This window comes from Vulpes vulpes, chromosome 9 (assembly GCF_048418805.1).
Source record: "Vulpes vulpes isolate BD-2025 chromosome 9, VulVul3, whole genome shotgun sequence".
NCBI classification, from domain to species: Eukaryota; Metazoa; Chordata; class Mammalia; order Carnivora; family Canidae; genus Vulpes; species Vulpes vulpes.
This window is the reverse complement of record NC_132788.1, coordinates 26,602,564-26,626,392: the sequence shown is the minus strand read 5'-3', so window position 1 is coordinate 26,626,392 and position 23,829 is coordinate 26,602,564. Positions and strand designations below refer to the sequence as shown.

General features: G+C 35.2%; 1 protein-coding gene and 1 long non-coding RNA gene across 3 annotated transcripts in view; one reads left to right on the top strand and one right to left on the bottom strand.

Annotated features, from left to right (window-relative positions):
* The window catches only part of GLRA3 (glycine receptor alpha 3), a 183,714-nt gene that overhangs the window by 41,976 nt on the left and 117,909 nt on the right, over positions 1–23,829 (bottom strand). For both annotated transcript variants that reach the window (XM_026017550.2, XM_072719654.1), the window contains exons 6-7: positions 7,659–7,796; positions 493–707 (exon numbers count right to left, since the gene is read on the bottom strand). In XM_026017550.2, the coding sequence (XP_025873335.1) occupies positions 493–707; positions 7,659–7,796 (353 nt within the window). The remainder of the gene's footprint in view (positions 1–492; positions 708–7,658; positions 7,797–23,829) is intronic.
* Positions 9,313–16,735, top strand: LOC140594053 (uncharacterized). Its single transcript, XR_011994581.1, has 3 exons — positions 9,313–9,616; positions 10,149–10,203; positions 16,652–16,735. It is a non-coding gene; the product is annotated as an uncharacterized lncRNA (long non-coding RNA).

Below are 23,829 nucleotides of genomic sequence, written 5' to 3'. Positions count from 1 at the left end.
TTATTAAAAAAGATTTTATTTATTCATGAGAGACACACACACAGAGAGGCAGAGACACAGGCAGAGGGAGAAGCAGGCTCCATGCAGGGACCCCAATTCAGGACTCGATCTGGGGTCTCCAGGATCACACTCTGGGCTGAAGGCGGCGCTAAACCGCTGAGCTCCCCGCCACCCCCCCACCCGCCCCGGGCTGCCCAAAATATTCTTTTTTTTTTTTTTTCATTTTAAGATTTTATTTATTCATTCATGAGTGACAGAGAGAGAGAGAGAGAGAGAGACACGCAGAGGCAGAGACACAGGCAGAGGGAGAAGCAGCTCCCTGCAGGAAGCCGGACGTGGGACTCGATCCTGGGACTCCAGGACCACGCCCGAGCCAAAGGCAGACGCTCAACCGCCGAGCCACCCAGGCGTCCCATATTCTTTATCGATAAGTATTTGCACAAATATATGTATAGGCACTAAGACATGTGTATGTCCATTTGGTACGCTTACCTTTGGTAAGGAAGCTCGTGATCCTGAGCTCTGGGTGGTCATAGTCAGCACAGTAGTTATCCCCAAGGCTACCCTGGCGGGTGCAGCATCCATATTGATCCAGAACGAAACCCATGACAGAATAACAATCAGGAGGCTGGGAATGTACATCTGGATCAGATAGTATCCCATTTGTCGTTCCAGATGGAATCGCACTTCTATACACGTAAATTTTCCTAATTGATTGTGAAACAAATGCAGCGGTTGGTAAAAACAGGTCTTTGTTATGACATAAAATGTCACATTTCTTCCCACATTTTGCCCTAAAATTTTCCATTCTGATGAAAAGGGATTCTAGAGCATGTATGCAAATTGATTTCTGAAAAATATTTTTCTTATTTTTCTGTTAGCATCCGGAAGCAACATGAGGGTACACTTTCCAGGAAATAGTATGTAATCTTGTTGCTTCACATTTGGTTAGCACTTCATACTTTGAAAGTCCTCAGAAATCTATCATTTCACTTGCTTCTAGCAATTGTTTCTGAGTCAGACCAGAGAAATGTCTATCCCTTCCTCATTGGTTCTGTCTGGTACTTTTTAGTACTTATTGACAGCCAGGTGCTATTTGTTCCAGAGGCCTTTGCATTTATTTATCTAAAGGGTAAGTTCAATTGAAGATGAATAGTTCCTTAAATGTAATTTATGTAAGTTATCTTATGCATTTATAATTTGGAAACTGTTAGCAAAAATAAGCAAAATATGTTATCTCTATTAATAAATTTGAACATAATTTAAAAGCACACTTACTAAAAAAACCTGAGACATATTTGTTCTATATATTTATGCCTGGTGTTTCTATTATGGTAAGTAATTAATAGAGGAATAAATTATGTCTTAATTAACCATTTTGTTGATATCTCTGCTTATCCTCTGGTTAAACTTCCTAATACCATGACCATGTTGTCTTTCCTTAAAATAATTGTTTATGTGAATAACCAAATTCTTGGTTTTATTTTCTCCTTATTCTAAGTATTTTAAGAAGGATAAGGTCAGTGAATTAACATGCTAATCTTTTTCTAAGTGGCATTCTCTGATCTAATTGTGAAAGAGAATCAAAGAGCACATCTAGGGAAATTGCTAGTGTATTTTTAGATAAGTTTCAGTGCAAAACTTCCAGGATTGTGACTTGAGTCATGTGCTACGTGATTCACGGGCACAACCACTGGCTGAAGGAATGGATGAGATTCTAGGGCTTAAAATTCCTAATAAAGTTTCAGAAACTCTGGGAAAGTCAGATCCCACTCCTAGATGTTTAGTGATCAGAAACACACATGCAAGTTCACTGTGATTCTTTTATCAACTACACATGAAATGCCTAAAAATTCTTGAAATACATGAATATACTTTAGATTTTTAAGATTCTATTAAAATACAAAATTTTTAAAATAATGAAATAGGGCAGGAATAATTTAAACATTTTCAAGATACCACTGTTAAATTATCAAAGTAATCTCAGGGCATCTGAGTCTCACAGTTGGTTGGCATCCACATCTTAGTCTCAGATTGTGCCCTCAGGATCATGGGATTTAGCTGCCCATCAGACTCTACACTTGTCGTGGAGTCTGCTTAAGTTTCTCACTGTCTCGCCCTCTGCCTCTACCCCCACTAACCATCCCCACCATCCCCTCTGGCTGGCTCATGGGCATGTGTGCATTCTCCCTCTCTCTCTCTTTCTCAAGTAAATAAATACATAAAGCTTTAAAAAATTATTTAAAAATTATTCAAGTAATCCCACGATGAAATTAGTAATAATTACTGACCTTTTGAGTACTTAAAAATTCTCATTTTGACTTATAAAGAGTGTGTTCATAGCTAACATGGGGAAGAAAAATAATGGCAATATATACATACACACACACACCACATGCATATGAGTGGCTCTAGAGAGAAAAACGAACAAGTTATACAAGTTCTGACATGGTAACACTAGTAAAATAAGACTGGAGCTTCTTTAAGCACATTTATATTTTGACTCTCATTTTTTTAAATTTATTTAATTATTTATTTTACTTTTCAGACTTAAAGTTTATTTCTTTTAGGTGATTCAAAATTTATTTTGATTAATTTATTCATCTTTATACAAAGAAAAAAAACAAAAACAAATGTATTCTAGTCTCAATTCTCCTTCAAACAAGAGACAATATAAAGAATATTACAATTCACTGATGAAAAGACAAATAATCCAATATAAAAATGGGCACATGATTGACTATTTTATGGCATTTGAGCTACTTATTTTTGGTTGTCCATGATTTGCAATTAAAAGTATCCTGGCTGTGGAGTGACTGGGTGGCTCAATTGGTCAAGCTTTGGACTATTGGTTTCAGCTCAGGTCATGATCTCAGGGTCATGATATCCAGCCACAAGTCCAGCTCCTTGCTTAGCACAGAGTCCCCTTCAGATTCTCTCTCTCTCTCTGTCTATCTCTACCTCTCCCTCCCCCTCCTTCTTTGTCTTTCTCTAAAATAAATAAATAAATAAATAAATAAATAAATAAATAAATAAATAATAAAATCATTAAGAAAAAAGTATTCTGGCTGAGATAGATGAAGCAAGAAAGGAAGGAGAATCAAATTATTAAAATTAGGTATGAAAGAGGACATCACTACTCAGAGAAATAAAAGGATTATAAGGAAATATTATGAAAAACTGTATACCAACAAGTGGAATGTCTTAGATGAAATGGACAAATATATAGAATGATACATATACTAAAACCGACTCAAGAAGAAATAGAGAAAAGTAAAGAGATTAGATTATCAATTTTAAAACTTTACACAAGGGACAACTAAAAACCACAAAGCTTAACTTGTGAATTCTGTTAAACTTTTTAAAAAGAATTAATAACAATCCTTCAAAAACTCTTCCAGGAACTAGAGAGCAAGGAATAATTCCTAAGCCATTCAATGAACTCAATATTACCCTGATAGTAAAACCAGACAAAGATATCATAGGAAGAAAAAAGTATATAGACAATTTCTCTTATGAATATAAATATAAAAACTTCAGAAAAATACTAGCAAACTGAATGCAACAACATATGAAAAGAGCTATACATCATAACCAACTAGAATTTATCATGGAATGCAAGTAAGTTGGGCTTAACCTCCCAAGTCAATGTAATACACTGTATAAATAGAACAAAGACATATAAAAACTATATGATCATCTCAATAGAAGTAAAACTGTCAAAAATCCAACAGTCTTTCATAACAAACACACGCAACAAACTAGAAACAGAAAGTAATTTCCCCAACTTGATACAGGGCATTTATAAAAAAACTTATAGCTGATACTGTATTCAATGGTGAAAAGCTGAATGCTTTCCAAATAAATTCTGGAACGAGGCAAAAATGTCTTTTCTTACCACAACTATTAAATATTATACTGAGAAGGTCTAGCCGGGATAATTAGGGCAACAATATACGTAAAAGGTTTAGATAAGAAGGAAGTAGTAAAACTATCTATAGGCGGAACATTACCTCACATATAGAAAATCTTAAGGATTCACTAAGAATGTCTTAGAACTGCTGAGCTCAGCAAGGTTATAGGGTACACTATCAGTATACAAAAATCAACCTTGTTTCTATACACTAGCAATAAACAATCAAAAAATTAAATTGAGCAAACAACTCCATTTACAATATAACCAAATGAAATAAAATGCTTACAAATAAATTTGACAAAAGAAATGTAAGGCTTCTACACTAAAAAATGCAAAACACAGCTGAGCAAAATTAAAGAAAGTTGAAACAAATGGGAAATCATTCTGTAGTCATTAATTAGAAGACTAAATATGGCCAGATCAAAATATTTCCCATATTGCTCTACAAATTCATTGTAATTTCTATCAAAATTTCACCTTGATATAAGAAAAAAGATTTTATTTATTCATGAGAGACACAGAGAGAGAGAGAGAGGCAGAGAGAGAGGCAGAAGGAGAAGCAGACTCCATACAGGAAGCCCAATGTGGGACTTGATCCCGGGACCGCAGGATCATGACCTAGGCTGAAGGCAGATGCTCAACCATTGAGCACCCAGGGGTCCCAAGTTCTTGTACTTCAAATAACATCATTAAGAAAATGAAAAGACAACATATTAACTGGAAAAAGCATATGTAAATCAAAAATAGAAATAACTGACTTAGAAAATGGACAAGGGAGTCTAATGAACATTTATTTTCCAGGAAGACATGCAAATATTAATAAACACATGAAAAGATGCTCAGCATTACTCATTAGGGAAATACAAATCAAAACCACAATAAGATATTACTTCACTCACTAAAATGGCTATAATAAAGAAGACGAACAATAACAAGGGTTGGTTAGGATGTGGAGAAACTGGAATCCTCATTCATTGCTGGAAAGATTGTAAAAAGATGTGAATACTTTGAAAAACAGTTTGGCTGCATAGATTTACCTTATGATCCAACTTCCCAGTCCTAAGTCTATACTCAAGCTATATGACATATATCCACCCCAAAACTTGTATGTGAGTGTTCATAAGTGGTCCAGAAGTTGGAAATACCCCAATGTCTAGCAACTGGTGAATGAATAAACAGAATGAGGATTACCCATACAATAGAGTACTTGGCAATAAAAATGAATGAAGTATTGAAGTATGCTACCATAGAGATGAATCTCAAAAACATTCTTCTAAGTGAAAGAAAACTATCAAAAAGACCACATATGGTTTCATTTATATAAAACATCCAGAAAATATAAAGCTATAGATGCAGAAAGTTGATTAGTGATTGCCTGGAGCTGCTAGTTGGGAAGGACTGCTAAAGGATATAAGGTTTATTTTTACAGGTGATAAAAGATTTCAAGATTATGGTGATGATTGCACACATATGCGAATATACTAAAAGTCATTGAGCTGTATTCCTTAAAAAAGTGAATTTTATAGTATGTAAATTATTTTTTTTATTTTTTTATTATTTATTTATGATAGTCATATATATAGAGAGAGGCAGAGACAAGGCAGAGATAAAGGGAGAGGGAGAAGCAGGCTCCATGCACCGGGAGCCCGACATGGGATTCGATCCCGGGTCTCCAGGATCGCGCCCTGGGCCAAAGGCAGGCGCCAAACCGCTGTGCCACCCAGGGATCCCTAGTATGTAAATTATATCTCGATAGAGTTGTTTTTAAAAAAAATCTTCAGTTACAAGATGAACAAGGTCTGAGGATCTTATATAACACAGTGACTGTAATTGATAATGCTATACTGAGATTTGCTAATAGAGTAGAACATAAATATTATCTCACACACAAAAGGTAAATATGTCAGGTGATGGATGTGTTAACTAACTTGATAGGTATCCTTTCACAGGGTATACATATATTAAATCATCAGGTTGTACACTGATTATCCTATTAATTTATGTAAGTTCACCTCAAAAAAACTGGAGGAACAAAAAGCCTTCTTGCTGATACAGATCTAAAGGAAAAGTTTCCTGTTTAGAGTAAATCTGCTCCTCCCAAGGAGGCAAGTTGTAATAGTCTCACATGTACAGACAAATTTTCCAGGTTCAAATCCACTTTTTACTTATTATTTTACTCAACAAGTATTTATTGAGCATCTACGTACTTCAACAGAGTGCAGTAACATAGAAACAGAAAGAATATATATAATCCTTGGCTTTAAAAACTTTTGGTAATAAGGGAAACAATCAATAAGTAAGCATATAAATTAAATATAAAATTTCAGACAGTGAAAGCAGTAAGTGGAAGGTGGGATGTTGAGTGTTTAACATATACTTGTTACACAGACTCATTTGAGGACTGGCATTTGAGCAGTCTTGAAGTATGTGAGAATATTTGGTTTAGGATAATTTGGGGATACAGTATGTATGTAGTATAGAAGTACTTATGTATAGGAGAGTATAAACAGAAAGAAGAGAAAGTACAAAGGCCCTGAAGCAGGAATCAGTGTGGCATATGTAAGAAAGCAAATCATGGTGGCCAAAATATAGCATAAGGGGACGAGATAGAAGAGGATCTTGGGGAGACAGTCAAGGGATACCACCAAGTTTGTGGTACTTTGTTACAGCAGCCCTAGGAAACTAATCCACCAACTTAAGCCAACTCTTGAGGCCTCTTAGCATCTAAAACTTGCTTGTCATTGTAACTGCCCCTAGGGAGTTGGGCAGGATACTGACTGATATTGACCTGTTCTCCCTTTCTCTTTGTGTTCAGATGTTAACTTTGAACTCGCCATTAAATATCAGCCTCATCCCTGGGTTAAGAAAATGACAGTGACTTTTTCACCAGATCATGTGAATTGATTAAAGAGATAAAAAAGATTAAAGACCTTGTATAGTGAAAGGTCAGGTCAGAATCCTGGAAAATGATGAGCCAAAGAGGAATCATAGTTACTGTAATGAAATAATAAGAGCTGCAGTTGATGATAGTGGGATGCTGTGGACTAGCCACATTGAAGTGATGGCCCATTTATAGGTGATCGTTAACGGAATTTGTAGGAATAGGCTGGGCAGCAAGACTAGATATTATGAGAATAGCCCATGATGGTTGAGAGAAGCGAACAGGTCTCATGAATGTGCAAATGTCACATTAAGTCTATCAATCCTTAATAACAATATCTTATCTCTATCCACAAAAACAAAAGGCTACTGTGTCAATGTGAGTAGTAGGTACCTAAGTAACAATAACTTGAAATGCATGAAATTGTAGCCAAAGAGAGATTTAGACAAATGAAGCCTTAAAAACAACAACAACAACAACAACAAAAAACAGTTTCTTTCATTTTGTTATCAAACACAATGCATATTGCCCTAGAAAGGTAAACAGTACATTTTACTGCTCACACAGAAATGAAAGGAACTTGTTTTGGAAACATTATTCATATATAACTATGAGCTTTTCACACACACACAAAAGAACCCCCAAAAGATATAATTGAATATGAAGCATTTCTTTGAGCCTATACGAATCAATTATATAACAGTATGCATTGAGTCTAAGCATATGTAAGTTTCATATGAATTCATTTTCTGCTCTCTGACCATGAAAAACACTGAGCTATAAATAGTTAAAATAATTAACCTACCACTATAATTAAGAAGCACTGAATATCATAAAACCAAAAGTCACAATTGTAATTACCTGTGTTGTAATGTTTAGTGCAGTATCGTAAATCTTTCTCTTCTTTTAGCAGAAACTGGGGCAAAGTGAGTCCTTCGGCCACTTGTACAGGTGCCTCATCTTGCCATTCAAAAATGAGATCATTCATTGTGTACCCAACTAGGCAAAACATAATAAAAATATTTATAATATAAAAGGGCATTCAAAGAAATAAATTTAAAAAAAAAGCTTGTACATTCCCAAGGGTGGAAAGACCAGTGTCATCTTAACTCAAAAGGCTGAGTTATGCATCACACAATCCCATCTCACCAAATTCTGTTGAAGTTTATTCACATAGAATACTCATCAAATAATGTAAAAAAATGTAGCAGGCTAATAAAAACCATAGCACAGCATATATAAACTTCAAAGGACATGCATATACAATCTTTCTTTGGAATGGGCAGCTACTGGATTAGTTCAAGAATTCATTTTGGTTCCATTCCATTTCTCACCTACTCTGAAATTATTCAGGGCTCTTAATAACAAAAACTGAAATTTTTACTGGTTAGGAAAAGACCTAAATTATAGTATCTGTGGGGAAAGTACCAAGGCTTTTATCTTTCTCGATTTAATCATTAACTATTTTAGTTCATGGCATCTGCTTCTTTGTTCCAAATCCCAAATGAACAAAATGATATTTTAGATAGAAATGTCAGCTATTCAGAGAAAATCAGAGGACAAAGAAAAATCCATGTGGAACAGTTTGTGGAGGAGGAAACCCTTGCACGTGCTATCAGTGAATTCAGGATAGAATTAGCTAACATATTTTGTAAAAATAAATCAGCGTCTTTTAGTAAATGGAAAAATTTGTATTTATATAGGAGAGGTATCCAAGAAAAGCAGGATCCCCACCCCCACCCCCTGCATTAGAAGCTGCTGAAATGTGCACTTAAAGTGTGCTGTAGAGAGGGAATCAAAAGTGAATGGAGCTTGTAGGGGGAGATTTTTGTTACAGGTAGAGACAGAGAGAACATAGGATCTGTTGTTTGTTTGTTTTAAGATTTTATTTATTAGAGAGAGAGAGAGAGAGCACAAGCAGGGGAAGCAGCAGGCAGAGGGAGAGGGAGAAGGAGGGGCCCCACTGAGCAGGGAACCCAATTCAGGGCTCCATCCCAGGATTCCAGGATCATGACCTGAGCTAAAGGCAGACGCTTAACCGACTGAGCCACCCAAGAACCCCAGGATCTGGCTTTTGAACTCAGTCAAGTGGACAGATCAAGGAAGCAGAAGCTCTAGATTCATGAAGCAGAAAACAAAGGAAATTTTCCCAAACAAGTTATCCTGGAGGCAAGCTGGTATTGTAGGGAAGAGGCTGCTGAGTGATTAAAAACAGCTGGCACAAGCAGAATTGGCTGGACACAGCAATGTGTAGGGAAGGGAACTGATCATCCTCCCTTCTCCCACAATACCTGGCAAGGAATCTTCTAGAAAGAGCAGAATCAGAAGTAGCTGTGATAGTAGTGACTAGAGTCAGAGACTCAACTGCACCCACCTAAGCCTTGGGCGTAGTCAGCAGAATCTACTCCATTGGCAATGGGGAGGGATGGTGGTAGTAAAGGCATCAGTGATCAGAGCATCTCTTCATATTCTCTGGGAGTCAGCTGTTGAAGTTGCAGCACAGTACCATCAGAGAGATGGCTCCTTATGGTGCAATGACTATTTGGTAGATGTAAAGTCATCCAGATTGAAGAGGCATGTCTGAATTCTGGTTTCAGAATAGATATGGGAACCTATGGGGCTATATTTGACTCGCTTCTAGTGGAATACATTTCACTGGACCTTGCAATTAATGATTTGGTTGCTAATAATCAGAAGGATTTTCCTTGTATTCATAAGCCCTCTGATAAATCCATTATAAATGTCATTTTACCTAGGGAGAAAATAGATGCAATCTCTTAGGGATCTAAGGATGGGCATCAATACTTATCTGCTTCCAGGTAAGACATGTACCTATTCTTCCATACAATCACTAAGACAAAATATGTGAAATTATTTTGCCCCAATTTAGGCAGACCAATAGAGAAACTCCATTTTGTTTTTATATCCTGTTTTTTTTTTTTTTGTTTTTTTTTTTTTTTTTTTTTTTTTTAGGGACTTCCGTGAAAAGAAACAAACTCTCTGAGATTCTCTCAAAGACAAGCTTTATTCTCTAATGCCAATTTTAGGCCTTGTATTTAGCTTCCTGTGTTAAATAATCACCCACACCAGTTATTTAGGTATGGGAAACTCCTAATCAAAATATGCTACTTCCTTATGGCCCCTAAAATAGTTGTTTGAAGCCAAAAAGAATATAGTGAGATGGCATGTGTAAGGGGTAATTCTTTTGTTCTGAGTAATTTACATGGATGTTCAAGGAAAATAACTAAATGGTAATTTTGTCTCCGTAAACCTTCAAACTAACCTAAAAAAAATCAATACTCTTTTACACAGTTCAAAGTGTTTTAACATCCTTATGCTTTTGGTTGGCAGATCTTTATACAAGTCTGAGAATGTGAAGAACAGATCAGCTAATGAGATCAAGGTGGTGAGTTGAACTGCCTTATACCATAATACATTTCACAACAAGAAATACTTTATTTGGGGAAGAAAGACAAACCCTAATTTCAGCCAACAATCCCATATGGTAATTGCAGTGAAACACATTAAACAAATGACTCAATGCAACCAAACATTTGTTTCTTCAAGTATTTATTGAGTACCAACCGCATATAATATATCCTACTAGGCTGCAGGGCCCGAGAATGTTATTACAGGGTAGAAAATAAGTGGTAAGTGTTATGTGCATTGGGAAGAAAGAACTATGATACCCACTTAGGCCTCATTTGAAATGGACCCTGATAAAAGACAGCGGCTTCTTACAATGAATGTGAGAAAAGATAAGGTACTCAGGCAAAGAGAACAGTATAATTAGTTGAAAGAAACTGCAAATCCCCAGGGTATATAGTAGGAATAGAAATAGCTTCATTTGTCTAGGGCCAATTGGCATGAAGGAACATATGGAATGAGAAGATAAATTAATATAAGGTTGCGTGAATTTTAAATTCCAGGTTGAAAACTTTGATTTTTTTAAAATTCCTTGTGGGCAATGATGAACAATTGGAGTGTTGAGCAGGGGAGTGACGTGACAGAAATTATGCTTTAGAAACTGTAGCATGAGATTCGCAAGGTCCAAACCACTTCCATAATCAAAATGAGACATTTGCTTTTCTCATCATGTTGACATTTGCCCAGATTGTCAAACAACAATGGAAAGGTAAAACTTCAAGTGCTTTAGCATAATTACAGACAGTGGCAACAAACTGTGTTGGTCCTTATTGTGTTCTTTACTGCCATATCTTGTAGTGCAGGAATAACAATGCAAATTTTAAGGAATGCCCACGATCCCTGATGAAGCACTAACAATTATAATTTTATTAAATTTTGACCTTATATAAATGCTCTTTTAATATTCACTCTGTTGGGACACCCGGGTGGCTCAGCGGTTGAGCATCTGCCTTTGGCTCAGGTTGTGATCCTGGGGTCATGGGATCAAGTCCTGCCTCAGGCTCCCCACAGGGAGCCTGCTTTTCCCTCTTCCTATATCTCTGCCTCTCTCTGTGTGTCTCTATTGAATAAATACATAAAATCTAAAAAAATAAAAAATAAAAAAAATTATCGGTCTTAAAGTGTACATGTAAAGTACTTCAGCTGCATATTTTATTATAATGATTCTTTTAAGGAAGAGAACTGGGGATGATTGATTCACAAGTTAAATCAGTTTTTTTTTTTAATGAAACACTATTTTTACTTGAAAAAAAAGATTAGCAAATTATGGTTATTATATATGGCAGACCATTTCTCAAAAATAAAGGAAATGAGCCTAGCATATTGAGGGAAACAACTGAGAATATTTATCAGCAATGATAGATTTTGAACTTTCAAGTCAAAATTAGAGTTTTGAAAAAAATCATTTGCCCAATAAATAATGATTTTTTGAGGAGATTAATGGTGATATTAACAAAAGTGACCTTTCAATATATGGTCAATGACATGCATTAGTGTTTGGAAGATCTAAATAACTCTTCAAAGTAACATTTTCCAAATGTCCGAACCATGATGTTAAAAATTTTACATAGGCAAAATATCCATTCAAAGGGCAAAATAGACAAATGGACTTTAACTTACAAGAGTATTAAGAATTTGTTGATACAGTTTCCAAATTTACATTGCAACTAACCTTTAGGAAACTATTACCTTAGAAACTAAAGTATTTTTGCATAGTGCAGATTTTTTTTTAAAGGCTGAGTAGTATTGCATTGTATATCTATACCACATTTTCTTTACCCATTATCTGTCAGTGGGTATTTACATTGTTTCCACATTTTGGTTATTGTGACTAGTACTGCACTAAACATAATAGTGCCAATATTTTTTTGAGATCCTGATTTTATTTCTTTTGGAAAAATGCATGTAAGATTACTGGACCATTTGGTAGTCCTATTTTTAATTTTTTAAATTAAGATTTTATTTAAATTCAGTTTGCCAACATATAACACCCAATGCTCACCTCATCATATGCCCTCCTTAATGCCCATCACCCAGTTACCCCATCCCCCTCCTCCCCTTCTGTAACCCTTTGTTTCCCAGAGTTAGGAGTCTCTCATGGTTTGTCTTCTTCTCTAATTTTTCCCTATCCAGTTTAACATGGATAAACCTTGAGGACATTATGCTAAGTAAATTAAGCTAGTTATAGAATAACACATACTGTATGATTTCACTTATTTAAGGTGTGTGAAATAGTTAAATCAATAGAATCAAAGAGTAGAATAGCAGTTGTCAGGAGCTGGGGAGAAGGCAAAATGAGAATTACTAATCCACAGGCCTAAAGTTGTAGTCAAGCAAGATGAATAAGTTCTAGAGATCTTCTGTAAAACAGATCTGTTGTACCTACAGTCAACAATTATGTATTGTATACTTAAAAATTGAAGAGGGTAGAGACACCTAGGTTGATTCAGTAGGTTAAGCGTCTGACTCCTGGTTTCCACTTGGATCATGATCTCGGGGTGGTAAGATCAAGCTCCAAGTTAGTTTAGTGGGGAGTCTACTTGAGATTCCTTCCCTCTGCCCCTCCCACTCCCCCTCTCACTGCTCTCGCTCTTTCTCTTTCTAAAATTAATAAATTTTAAAAATTTAAGATGGTAGATATCATGATAAGTGTAATCACAATACATACAGTAAATTAATTTTTTTAAACAGTCATTTGCATTCTTGAGATGCCAAAGGAGAAAACTCTCATTCTTTTCCAGTGGTTGTTCAGGAATATAAGTCAGAGGCAAATTTCAGTAGCTCATTTTGTCAAAACTGGTGATTAAATATATATTTAAGGAAGAATAAGAAGTTGGAGCAACTTCAAAGTTTCAAGTCTAAGTCACTGACAGGTAGCTATGCCAGTCTATAGCTCATATCTCATGTCAATAGAGCAGCCTTCTCTGTCTTATAAAATACCTTTCCTCCAATCAGTAAGCATTAGTTTTTTTCTATTCTCTTTTCCTGTAGAAATTATCTTCACTTGACATTGTATATATTTGTCAAGTTTTTTTTAATTTTAATTTTAACTTTTTAAAATTTATTCATGAGACACACACACACACACACACACAGAGAGAGAGAGAGAGAGAGAGAGAGAGAGAGAGGCAGAGCTAGAAGCAGGCTCCAGGCAGGAAGCCTGATGTGGGCCTCGATCCTGGGTCTCCAGGATCAGGCCCTGGGCTGAAGGTGGCGCTAAACTGCTGAGCTACCCAGGCTGCCCTTCATCAAGTTTTGAAGTATTTTTCTACCTAGATTCTAGGACTGAAACTTCATAAAAGCTGAGATTATTTCATTTTAGTCACTGGAATATTTTTCAGTACATAAAATATTATTTGCCATCTAGCAGGCTGTTTGAATATCTGAATTAGAAATAGAGAAGGAAGGAAAACTTGCATGGCTCAGTGGTTGAGTGTCTGTCTTTGGCTCAGGTCATGATTCTGGGGTCCTGGGATGGAGTCCCGCATCAGGTTCCCCACAGGAAGCCTGCTTCTCCTTCTGCCTATGTCTCTGCCCCTCTCTGTGTCTCTCATGAATAAATAAATAAAATCTTAAAAAAGAAAAAAAAAAAGAAATAGAGAAGGGAGAAGGGAGAAGGGAGAAGGAAGAAAGGGAGGGTGTGTGGGGGGGTTGTATATGATGATCTTATTTTGGGGTATCTTGAGCTTAAGATGCCAACAGGATGGTCATAAATCTGAGCATTGATATATATGTTGAAAATAGTTGAAATCACACATATATATTGAAAGTGAGGTTAAGATTATTGAAGATAAAGGTTTGAGAGTCACCTATTTATAGGTTATATTAAAATTACACAACTAGGTTTGCCAAGACAGCCCTACATTACTTTTTTTTTCTTCATATCCTCTTTGGTTTAGCACTTGTTCTAGATTTTTCATTTTTAGATTAGATATTATTAATTACTGTGTTAAAATACTTCATTTTTGGTTCAATAGATCCTTCAATTTTATTTCTAGATTCTCCTATGGCAGAAGAGTATGAGACTACTTTAGTATCTTAATATTAGGTTAAATCTGTACAAAAGCAAACATCAGGAATGGTCCATCTATCTTTACTGGACCCTTTCAGTAACAAGAAACTAGCATCTCCCTTTCAGAGGCAGCTGAGTTTTGATCTGAGTAGTGGCAGAAGTGTTCAACTTTTCTCCCCCACTGCTCCACGTGGTGTACAAACCAGTGACGTCTGTAAGGTGTCAGTTAAGGTATCCAAGTGTCATGGAAAATTAAAAGTTACTTGTAAGTAAAAGCAGAGCAGTGCTGCTATGGAGCATATAGAACGCGATCTGAATGCTTTGAAACCTAGACATTTATTTTATTACTTGGCAACACTCATATCTTTCAATAAATCTTTCTAGCAGCAATGGGCTAAAAGAAATGAAAATTCAACATTGAAAAATTAAGCACCAAATTTCCATTTTACAAGAGAATTGATGAATGTGCAGCTTAAAACAAGACAGTGTTTATATTTAACATTCATGAAATCTTACACCTACATAAAAGCCACGAGACACACAGCATTGATTTCAAAAATTACAGTCTCTTCAAAAATAAAACAAAAGATGGTCATTTGATATGTGTATTTGTAAGGGCAGCATTTACACATTACTCTATAAAAATGAGTTTTTATTTAGATCAAATCATTACTTTTCTGAATTAATTTCACTTTTTTTAAATTTCATTTTTTCTTGGAAAAGTGCATGACAGGAAATTTGCAAGCAATTAAATGATGTTAGGCTTGTTTCAGTATCATTTCTTGCTTTATAGAGAAAATTGGTCAAATTAATTTTAAATTAATTTTTAAATCTAATTCTGTAATCAAGGTAAAGCTTTTGGAATTACATTTGTCAAAGATGAACTATGTAATGCTATCATAAATTCTATTGTGAAGTCCTTCTTACATTCATTTAAAAAGTTCAACCTTGAGAATAAATGTACTCATGACAGATCTGAATAAAATATTTGTTGGAATTCATCATTGTTGTAAAAAAGCCAGTAAGCCGGGAATGAAAGTACAGCATAGGGAATACAGTCAATGGTATTGTAGTAGTGTTGTATGGTGACAGATAGTAGCTATGCTTGTGGTAAACACAGCATAACTTAAAAAGAAGAAATCTGTGGAGCTGCAGTGTTCTTGGAATTATTTGTGATGCATACATGATTTATTTCATTTTATTTCTTATTTATCTTTCTTTAGAGAAGGAGCGGGGGTAGTAGGGGGAGTGGCAGGTGAAGATGGAGAGAGAGAATTTTTAAGTCAGTAGACTCCATGACCAGCAGGGAGCCTGACCCAGGGCTCAATCTCACAATCCTGAGATCATGACCTGAGCTAAGAGTCAGATGCTTAACTGACTGAGCCACCCAGGCACCCCATATATAATTTATTTTACATCCATAAACTCTTGTATTCTATCAATGAAAGAGAAGCTGTAGTTGTTAACATTCATAACTTTTTTATTGGAACAGAGTACCTGAAATACAAATTTTGTGTGTGTGTAGGAGAAAGCTAATGTCGAATTACAAATTATATTTCATTATGCCACAACATGCTTTTTCTATTTACTGCTTGTTGTCAGTTAAATTTTTTAAAAATTATAAACATTTGAAGAAGCATTTTGAAAACCAATTTATATGTTTTGAAATGTTATTGAATTTTCTGTAAATAGATTCTCTAAATTTTGGTTGCATTTGTTCAAAATCAGTTGGAAATATTTAATTAAATTATTTTATGAATGGAACACTAACATTTTGGATTCTGATGGTTTTAGCAAACAGCAACTAAAAAAATAAAGTTTCTAAACAGGAACACTTTGAGATTAATCTCTACAACATAAGGGAGAAAGGTCTCCTATTATAATTCGATAACTATGTTTTGGAATGAAAAGACTATATTGACTGCTTGTTTATAATTGGATAACTTAAATAGAAATGGAAATGGAATTAAGAAGACACATTTTCCAGCATCTAAATTACACAAAGAAATAAAAAAAGATTCTTAAGAAGAAACAACTACTTTGACTGGGTTTTGTCCTAAAAGCGTGTTTATTGATAAAAGGTACTCTTATTCAAGAAAAAGACAACATCTGTAAAAATGTGGCTTAAACAGTTACCTGTATCAATATAAAATACGTAAAACCAACCTCTGAAATTATCAAGTATTGATAATTGAGTTGAGCTACCTCAACAACAGGGACTATTTTCTTATTAAAAAAATCATAGGCTATATAGCAGGGTCCAGTGACAGTGTTAACAACTTCAAATTCAGTACCAAAATTGCAACTTTTAAGATGATTCCAATTATTTTGATTTTTTAATATATGTGCATATATTCCTTTAGAAATGATATATTTTATTTGTCTGCTTGTTTGTTTGTTTGTTTGTTTATGACAGGAGGTGGACTAATGGAGAGAATGTGTACTGCCACCCTGGCACTTAATCATGTTCATGGTGAGGAGAGAGGCACCTTGAAGTCGTCCTCAAGGTAGAAAGGATATTTTTAAAAAAGAAACAGTTTGGAACTATTGAATTCATTCACTAATATTAAAAAAAACTATCAGCTAATAGACATTATAAAATATAATAATTGAAATATCTTTGGTGCCTTTCTTTTAGTCTCAGATGTGTCCCCATATTTGGATGACCGGGTGGTTCAGTGGTTGAGCGTCTGCCTTCCGCTCGGGTCATGATCCAGAGGTTCTGGGATTGAGTCCCGCATCAGGTTCCCCACAGGGAGCCTGCTTCTCCCTCTGCCTAGGTTTCTGCCTCTCTGTGTGTCTCTCATGAATAAATAAATAAAATCTTTAAAAAAAAAACCACACACACAGAAGAAAAAAAGAGGTTACTGTTTAATACTTCATTCCATGAGTAGTATGTAAAAGAAATACTGGAAGGGAGAATACGATTGAGAATACATTTAAGGTGACATCAGTTTTAAGAACTGTAAATCAACTATAGATTCAGTTTTAGGTGGTTAAGAATGACATTTGGCCAGCTTTCTCAATTGAAAGAAGAGAGAGAGAGAAAGAGGCTGAGACTTCTGGGTTTGACAGAGCTTACAGATGCTAATGTCCTTAACTAGCAGCTGGAATTTAAAAAAGAAAAAAAAAAAGGAAGAAAATCCTCACACTTGGCACATACTTGCTGATTATTGCCAGGAGGAATATCACTCAAGTAAATTTTATTGACCTGACAAGGAACAACGGCTATGTCAAAATGTATTTAACTAAAACATTTTTATGTGTAATTTGTGCATTTAATTTGAATAATCCTACCATTAGCAGCTTGTTATGTGGTTTCCTTTAAGTTATAGGTCTGCTCAATTGTCTTCTTAGTAATTATGCTCTCCCTAAAACTCTCTGGTATAACTAACCTCTAACTATTATTCTATACTAGTGGTTCTAACTTTGGTTACTGAAGGTTTGTGAGCTATTAATTTACAGACGTTTGGTCTGTCCACTTCATCGTTAGGTGACTTTGGGAAACTCACTTAACCTTTCTTGACCTTAATTTGCTGACATTTACGATGGAGATAGGACCCATCTCATTAAGTTGCATTTAAGATTAAATCATAATAACATATGTAACACATAAGAAAATGAGTGTGACATCACCTTTTTGTAGACTTGTAACTACATTGTTTTTATTATACCACCGTACGTTTAGAATATCTGATAATCAGCAAAAAGTCCAAAGATGAGAACAAACTAGGAAAGAATAGTCACGGGGTTAAGTAGGATGGAATAATGTTTAAGTGGGGAGTAATTTTAGAAGTAGCTAGTTCATTAATGAATATTTGTGTCTTGGGAAAACTTGCTTTCTAATTAACATTGTAACTGCAGAAGCTTCAGGAAAATAAGAACAGCTTATATCTCTGACTAGCCCTGCAAAAGGCATGGTATTATTCTGAATACTATCTACACTGTTCTAAATTATGAAAGAGCTTGGAAACAGCAAAGATTATTAGGAAATAATTGTGAAAAATCTTCACCAAATTCCTAAATAGCTTTGGCATAAATTCCAGAGTAATGGTCTGAATCATATCAGATGCGGTTTTGAAATTCATCTGAAAATAAAATAAGAAAAACTTCTCATCTATCATTAGATATTCCTATCCAAAAACCCCATTAAAACATATTTTGAAGGCTTCTTACAATTTTTTTGGCAATTTAATTGACCTTAAAATGATCTTTTCTATAATTTTAGGGATTTAGGCTGCTCTTTGTGGAAAAGAGTCCTTTCTTCCCTGATTTATTTCCTCATATTTTCTTTTCTAACTGATAAATTAAAATTTCTTTAACTTTCTCACATTGGTGGGGTTTTCCTGTGTTGTTACCTACATTCCTCTTTAGATATGAGATGAGGAATTGGACCTTTTATAGATACAGTGATAGTTTATATACCCATGCCATCTTTGTCTTTTTATAAATAAAAAAGCTTTATTATGACATTAGGAAATTATTATTCAATGTTCTTCCAAGATTAAAAATATCTTCAGTCCTTTTTTATTTTCACCTTGGGAAAAAATGGTCAATTTAGGTAATTTTCCTATGGTATATATTAAAGGCTGAAAATTAAATCTTTAGTTTGATTCTCATCTTTCTTCCTGCATAGCAATTCCACTGTCAATCCCTTAGGGACATAGTTTAACTCATAACATAGTTGTGTTTCCTTCTCTCATAGATTAATCATTTGTGAAGCAAAGAAACAAGATGCATTTATAAATAAAATTATTATATCAATGGAAAATTGTCTTTTGAAAAGATAGCTTTAGGGGCACCTGGGTAGCTCAAATGGTTGAGCATTCAGCTCAGTTCATGATCTCCAGGTCCTGGGATCAAGTCCCACGTCTGGCTCCCTGCTCAGTGGGGAGGCTGCTCCTCCCTCTCTCTGTGTGCTCTTCCTCCCTCTCTCACACTCTCTCTCAATAAATAAGTAAATCTTTTAATAAAAGAAAAAGACAGATTTATGTTTTACTTCATACAGTCAATTAAAAAAAAAAGATTATGTAGTAGATCTTGAACTTCAGTAAATTCATACAATCTAATCCTAAGAAGAATTTAATATTTAGTTTATCTTCAGTAGAAATGTCACTTAACCTTACCCATTACCAGCAATGACACACAAAAATTGGGACACACACTCTTAAAAATCACACACTACTCTTAAAATTAAATAAAACATATAACGACAAGTAGGGCTTCATTACAGAATTCTCTCTGCAGCATATCTGAGTTGATATTTTTTATTGATATTTTAATAGGTTTCTACTGGTGTAAATTTTGAAGATGCAAATTGTCATGGTAATTGGCCTGTATTTTCTGACTGAACTTGATACTAAAAAACAAAAAAAAAAATGAGTACTAGAAAGATAAATGAAACTAATACAATTTCTATATACCCAACAGCAAGCACTCACAGTATTTCTTCTAGAATTCCCTCATGACGGTGAATGAGGATGTTGTAGACTGGAGGAATAACAGTATATTGCTTTTATAAAAGCAATGAGGTAAAACTCTGGAGATTTGACAAATAAGCACACTATGGGGTAGACCTTTAGATTTGATAAAGGAAATGTTTGAATTTTGAACCTATAGGCATCCTTAGAGATACAATGCAGGTTCAGTTCTAGAATACTGCAATAAAGCAAATATTGCAATAAAGTGAGTCAAATAATTTTTTGGCTTCCCAGTGCATACAAAAGTTATGTTTACACTATACTATAGTCTATTAAGTGGGCAATAGCATTAAGTCCCCCAAAAGGAAAACCTATACAGTGTACATACTTTAATTTAAAAATATTTTATTGCTAAAAAATGCTAACTATCAAGCTAATCTCGTGGAGGGTCTCGCCTTGATGCTGGTGGCTACTGACTGATCAGGGTGGTGGATGCTGATGGTTGAGGTGGCTGTGGCAATTTCTTAAAACAAGGCAAATGGAGTTTGCTGCATCAACTGACTCTTCCTTTCACCTATGATTTCTGTGTAGCATGTGATGATGTTTGATAGGATTTTCCCCACAGAACATTTTTCAAAACTGGAGTCAATCCCCACAAACTCTGCTGCTTTTTTATTGACTAAATTTGTGTAATGTTCTAAATCATTTCAACATTCTTCATAGCATTTTCACCAGGAGCAGATTCCACCTCAAAAAAACACTCCATAAGAAAGAGATCCTCAGCTGTTCAAGTTTTATCATGAGATTGTAGCAAGTCAGTCCCATAGTCAGGCTTCACTTCTAATTATGCCTCTCTTGCTATTGCTGCCACATCTGCAGTTACTGCCTCTTCTGAAGTCTTGAAGTCATCCATGAGGGAATGGAGTCAGCTTCTTCCTGACTCCTCTTCTTATTGATATTTTGATCTCTTCCCAAAAATCACAAATGTTCCTAATGGCACCTAGAATGGTGAATCATTTCCAGAAGGTCTTCAATTTGCTTTGCCCAGATCCATCATAGGAATCACTATGTATGGCAGCTAGAGCCTTACAGAATGTATTTCTCAAATAATAAGACCTGAAAGTCAAAATTACTCCTTGATGCCTGGGCTGCAGAATGAATATTGTATTCTCAGCCTTATTAATTTCATTGTCCATCTCCATCGGGGCTCTTGGGTGACCAAGTGCATCGTCAAGAGCGGTCATATTTTGAAAGGAATCTTTTTTTTCTGAACAGTGGGTCTCATGATGTGCTTAAAATATTCAGTAAACCATGTTGTAAACAGATGTGTTGTAACCAGGCTTTGTTGTTTGATTTAAAGCACAGGCAGAGTAGATTTAGCATTAATTCTTAAGGATCCTAGGATTTCTGGCATGGTTAATGAGCATTGGCTTCAACTTAAAGTCACCAGCTGCTTTAGCCCCTAACAAGAGTCAATCTGTCCTTTAAGCTTTGAAGCCAGGCATTGACTTCTCTTTTCTAGTTATAAAAATCCTAGATGGCATCTTCTTCCAATAAAAATTGTTTCATCTACATTGAAAATCTGTTATTTAGTGTAGCCACTTTCATTAATGATCTGAGCCAGATCTTCTGGATAACTTCCTGTAGCTTCTACATGAGCACTTGCTGCTTCACCTTCCATTTTTATGTTAAACCTCATGAACCAACTTCTGCTAGCTTCAGATTTTTCTTTTTTAGCTTCCTCACCTCTCCCAGGCTTCATAGAATTGAAGAGAGGGCCTTGCTCTGGATCAGGTTGTGGCTTAAGGAAATGTTGTGACTGGTTTGATCTTCTATCAGACCACTCAGACTTTCTCCATATCAGCATTAAGGTTGTTTTGCCTTATTATCATTTGCCTTCTTATCACTCCAGTGAACACATCACTTGTGTTCACTGGAGTAGCATTTTTAAGTTCCTTCAAAAAATTTTCTTTGGTTTTCAAAACTTGGCAAACCAGCACAAGAGGCCTACCTTTCGACTTATCTCAGCTTTTGACATGGCTTCCTCGCTAAGTGTAATCATTTCTAGCTTTGATTTAAAGTGGGAGCTGGGTGAGTCTTCCTTTGACTTGAACACTTGGTGGTCATTGTAGGGTTCTTACCTGGCCTAATTTCAATATTATGTCTCAGAGAATAGGAGGCCCAAAAAGAGGGAAGGAGATGGGGCAATAGTTGGTCAATGGGGCAGTCAGAACACATACAATTATCCACTGAGTTTGTCATCTTATATGGGTGCCATTTATGGAGGCCCAAAACAATTACAGTAGTAACATCAAGGATCACTGATCACAGATCACTGTAACACATATGATAATAATGAAAAAGTTTGAAATATTGTGAGAATTCTCAAAATAACCCAGAGACACAAAGCGAGCAAATGCTGCTGAAAAAAGGATGCCAAAAGACTTGCTGGATGCAGAGTTCCCAGGAACTGTCAATATGTAAAAAAAAAAAAAAAAAAAAAAAAAACAACAACATAATATCTGCAAAGCACAATAAAGCAAAGTGCAATACAATGAAGTGTGCCTGTACACATGGGGCCTCATTCTTTCCTTTGGCTGCAAAGGAATTTTTGGTGATGAGATGTAGCTTTCTAGGTTAATCTAAGGGCAAAGTTTCAGTTTTACTGTGGTTATTTCATTTTGCTTTTAAATGGCAGCAGAATGAATCACTACAATAAACATAATTTTGTAGCTAATACATTTCTATTTATAGTTAAATATTGAAAAAAAGTAATGTTGGTTTTCTGATTTTTTTAAGTTCAGTGAAAGTGCTATATGAATGTACACTCCATGAATAAAGTAGATAATAATATTTGAAAAACAGTCTCTAGGAAATATGTTAAAATGTCACAGGAATTTTCATTGTCTTTCTCTGCTTTACTTTTTCCATTTGTCACTCAACATTTCTTAAACTCAATGATGCGGTCTTCCTTGTCCTCTCTTTTGCTCTTTATTTTAAAGACTATCTTCAGAAATCTCATTTATCTTCATGTCTCCAAGCAACACTGCCAACTTTATTTCTCTATATTTCCACAACCATTCCTTATTCAAGTTGTATCGCAAAACCCCCAGTAATCTAAAATACATTTCTAGTGAAATCTGTAGTTTTACAAGAAAACACAGCATATTTAAGCAGAAGTCGGCTTCTGCACTACTTTTTCCATTAATCACTGACTTTTCTCTAATTCATGTAACTGAAGCAACATTTAGTTTTGTGATTAAGAGAAAACTTGAGAGAATTATCCTTATGTTTAATTCTTATGCAAATCACAGAAAAAGTCTTCTAAGTGTTCTCTGTTTTCCCCATTATTGTCTCAGCTCTTTGAATTTCTCATTAATTTGTGATGAAATTAGCTATCTGCAGTGTGTCAATTTCTTTTCATTCCCTTTTTCAAATAAAGCTGTTGCCTAAGGTTCTTTTATAATGTCAGATCAGTAAATGGAACTGGAAAAGATGGAGTGCTCAGGATTTTTCTTTATTGTTTTCAATCTAGTATATTTACCGTAATTTCCTTCTCTTCACTCTGTATCTGTTATATGTAACCTAATTTCTGTTTTCCTTAAAGAGTTTCTCCAGGGGTGCATCTAGTTTTTGGACTTTTCAAAGTACCAGTTTGCGTTTTTTATGTGATTCTTCGAATGCACTGTTATTCCTTGTCAGTCTTCTTGAATAAAAGGCCTAGCTCAGTGCGCCTGACTTAGTTGGTTAAGCATTTGCCTTCTGCTCAGGTCATGACCTCCGGGTCCTGGAATCAAGTCCCACATAGGGCTCCCTGCTTAGTGGGGATCTGCTTCTCCCTCTCCCTCTATTCCTCCCCCTGCTCATGCTCTCTCTTGCTCTCTCAAATAATATAAAAAAAGGCTTAGCTCAGTAGTTTTTAGTAGAGAAAACTACTCTATGTCTCAAGATTTTGATAGTTAATGCCTTCAATATCATTTAGTATAGAGTTTTCCTTTATTTCTTCTTTAAACAAGGAGTAATTTATTATACTCTTAGTTTCCAGATCTACCCTTGTATAGTAATAGGTAATAATTTATGTTAATATATAGTAATTTATAGTAACTTTATATTGTTACTAGTCATATTGCATTTTAGTGAGAAATCACATTCTATCATGCGCTGATTTTTAGGA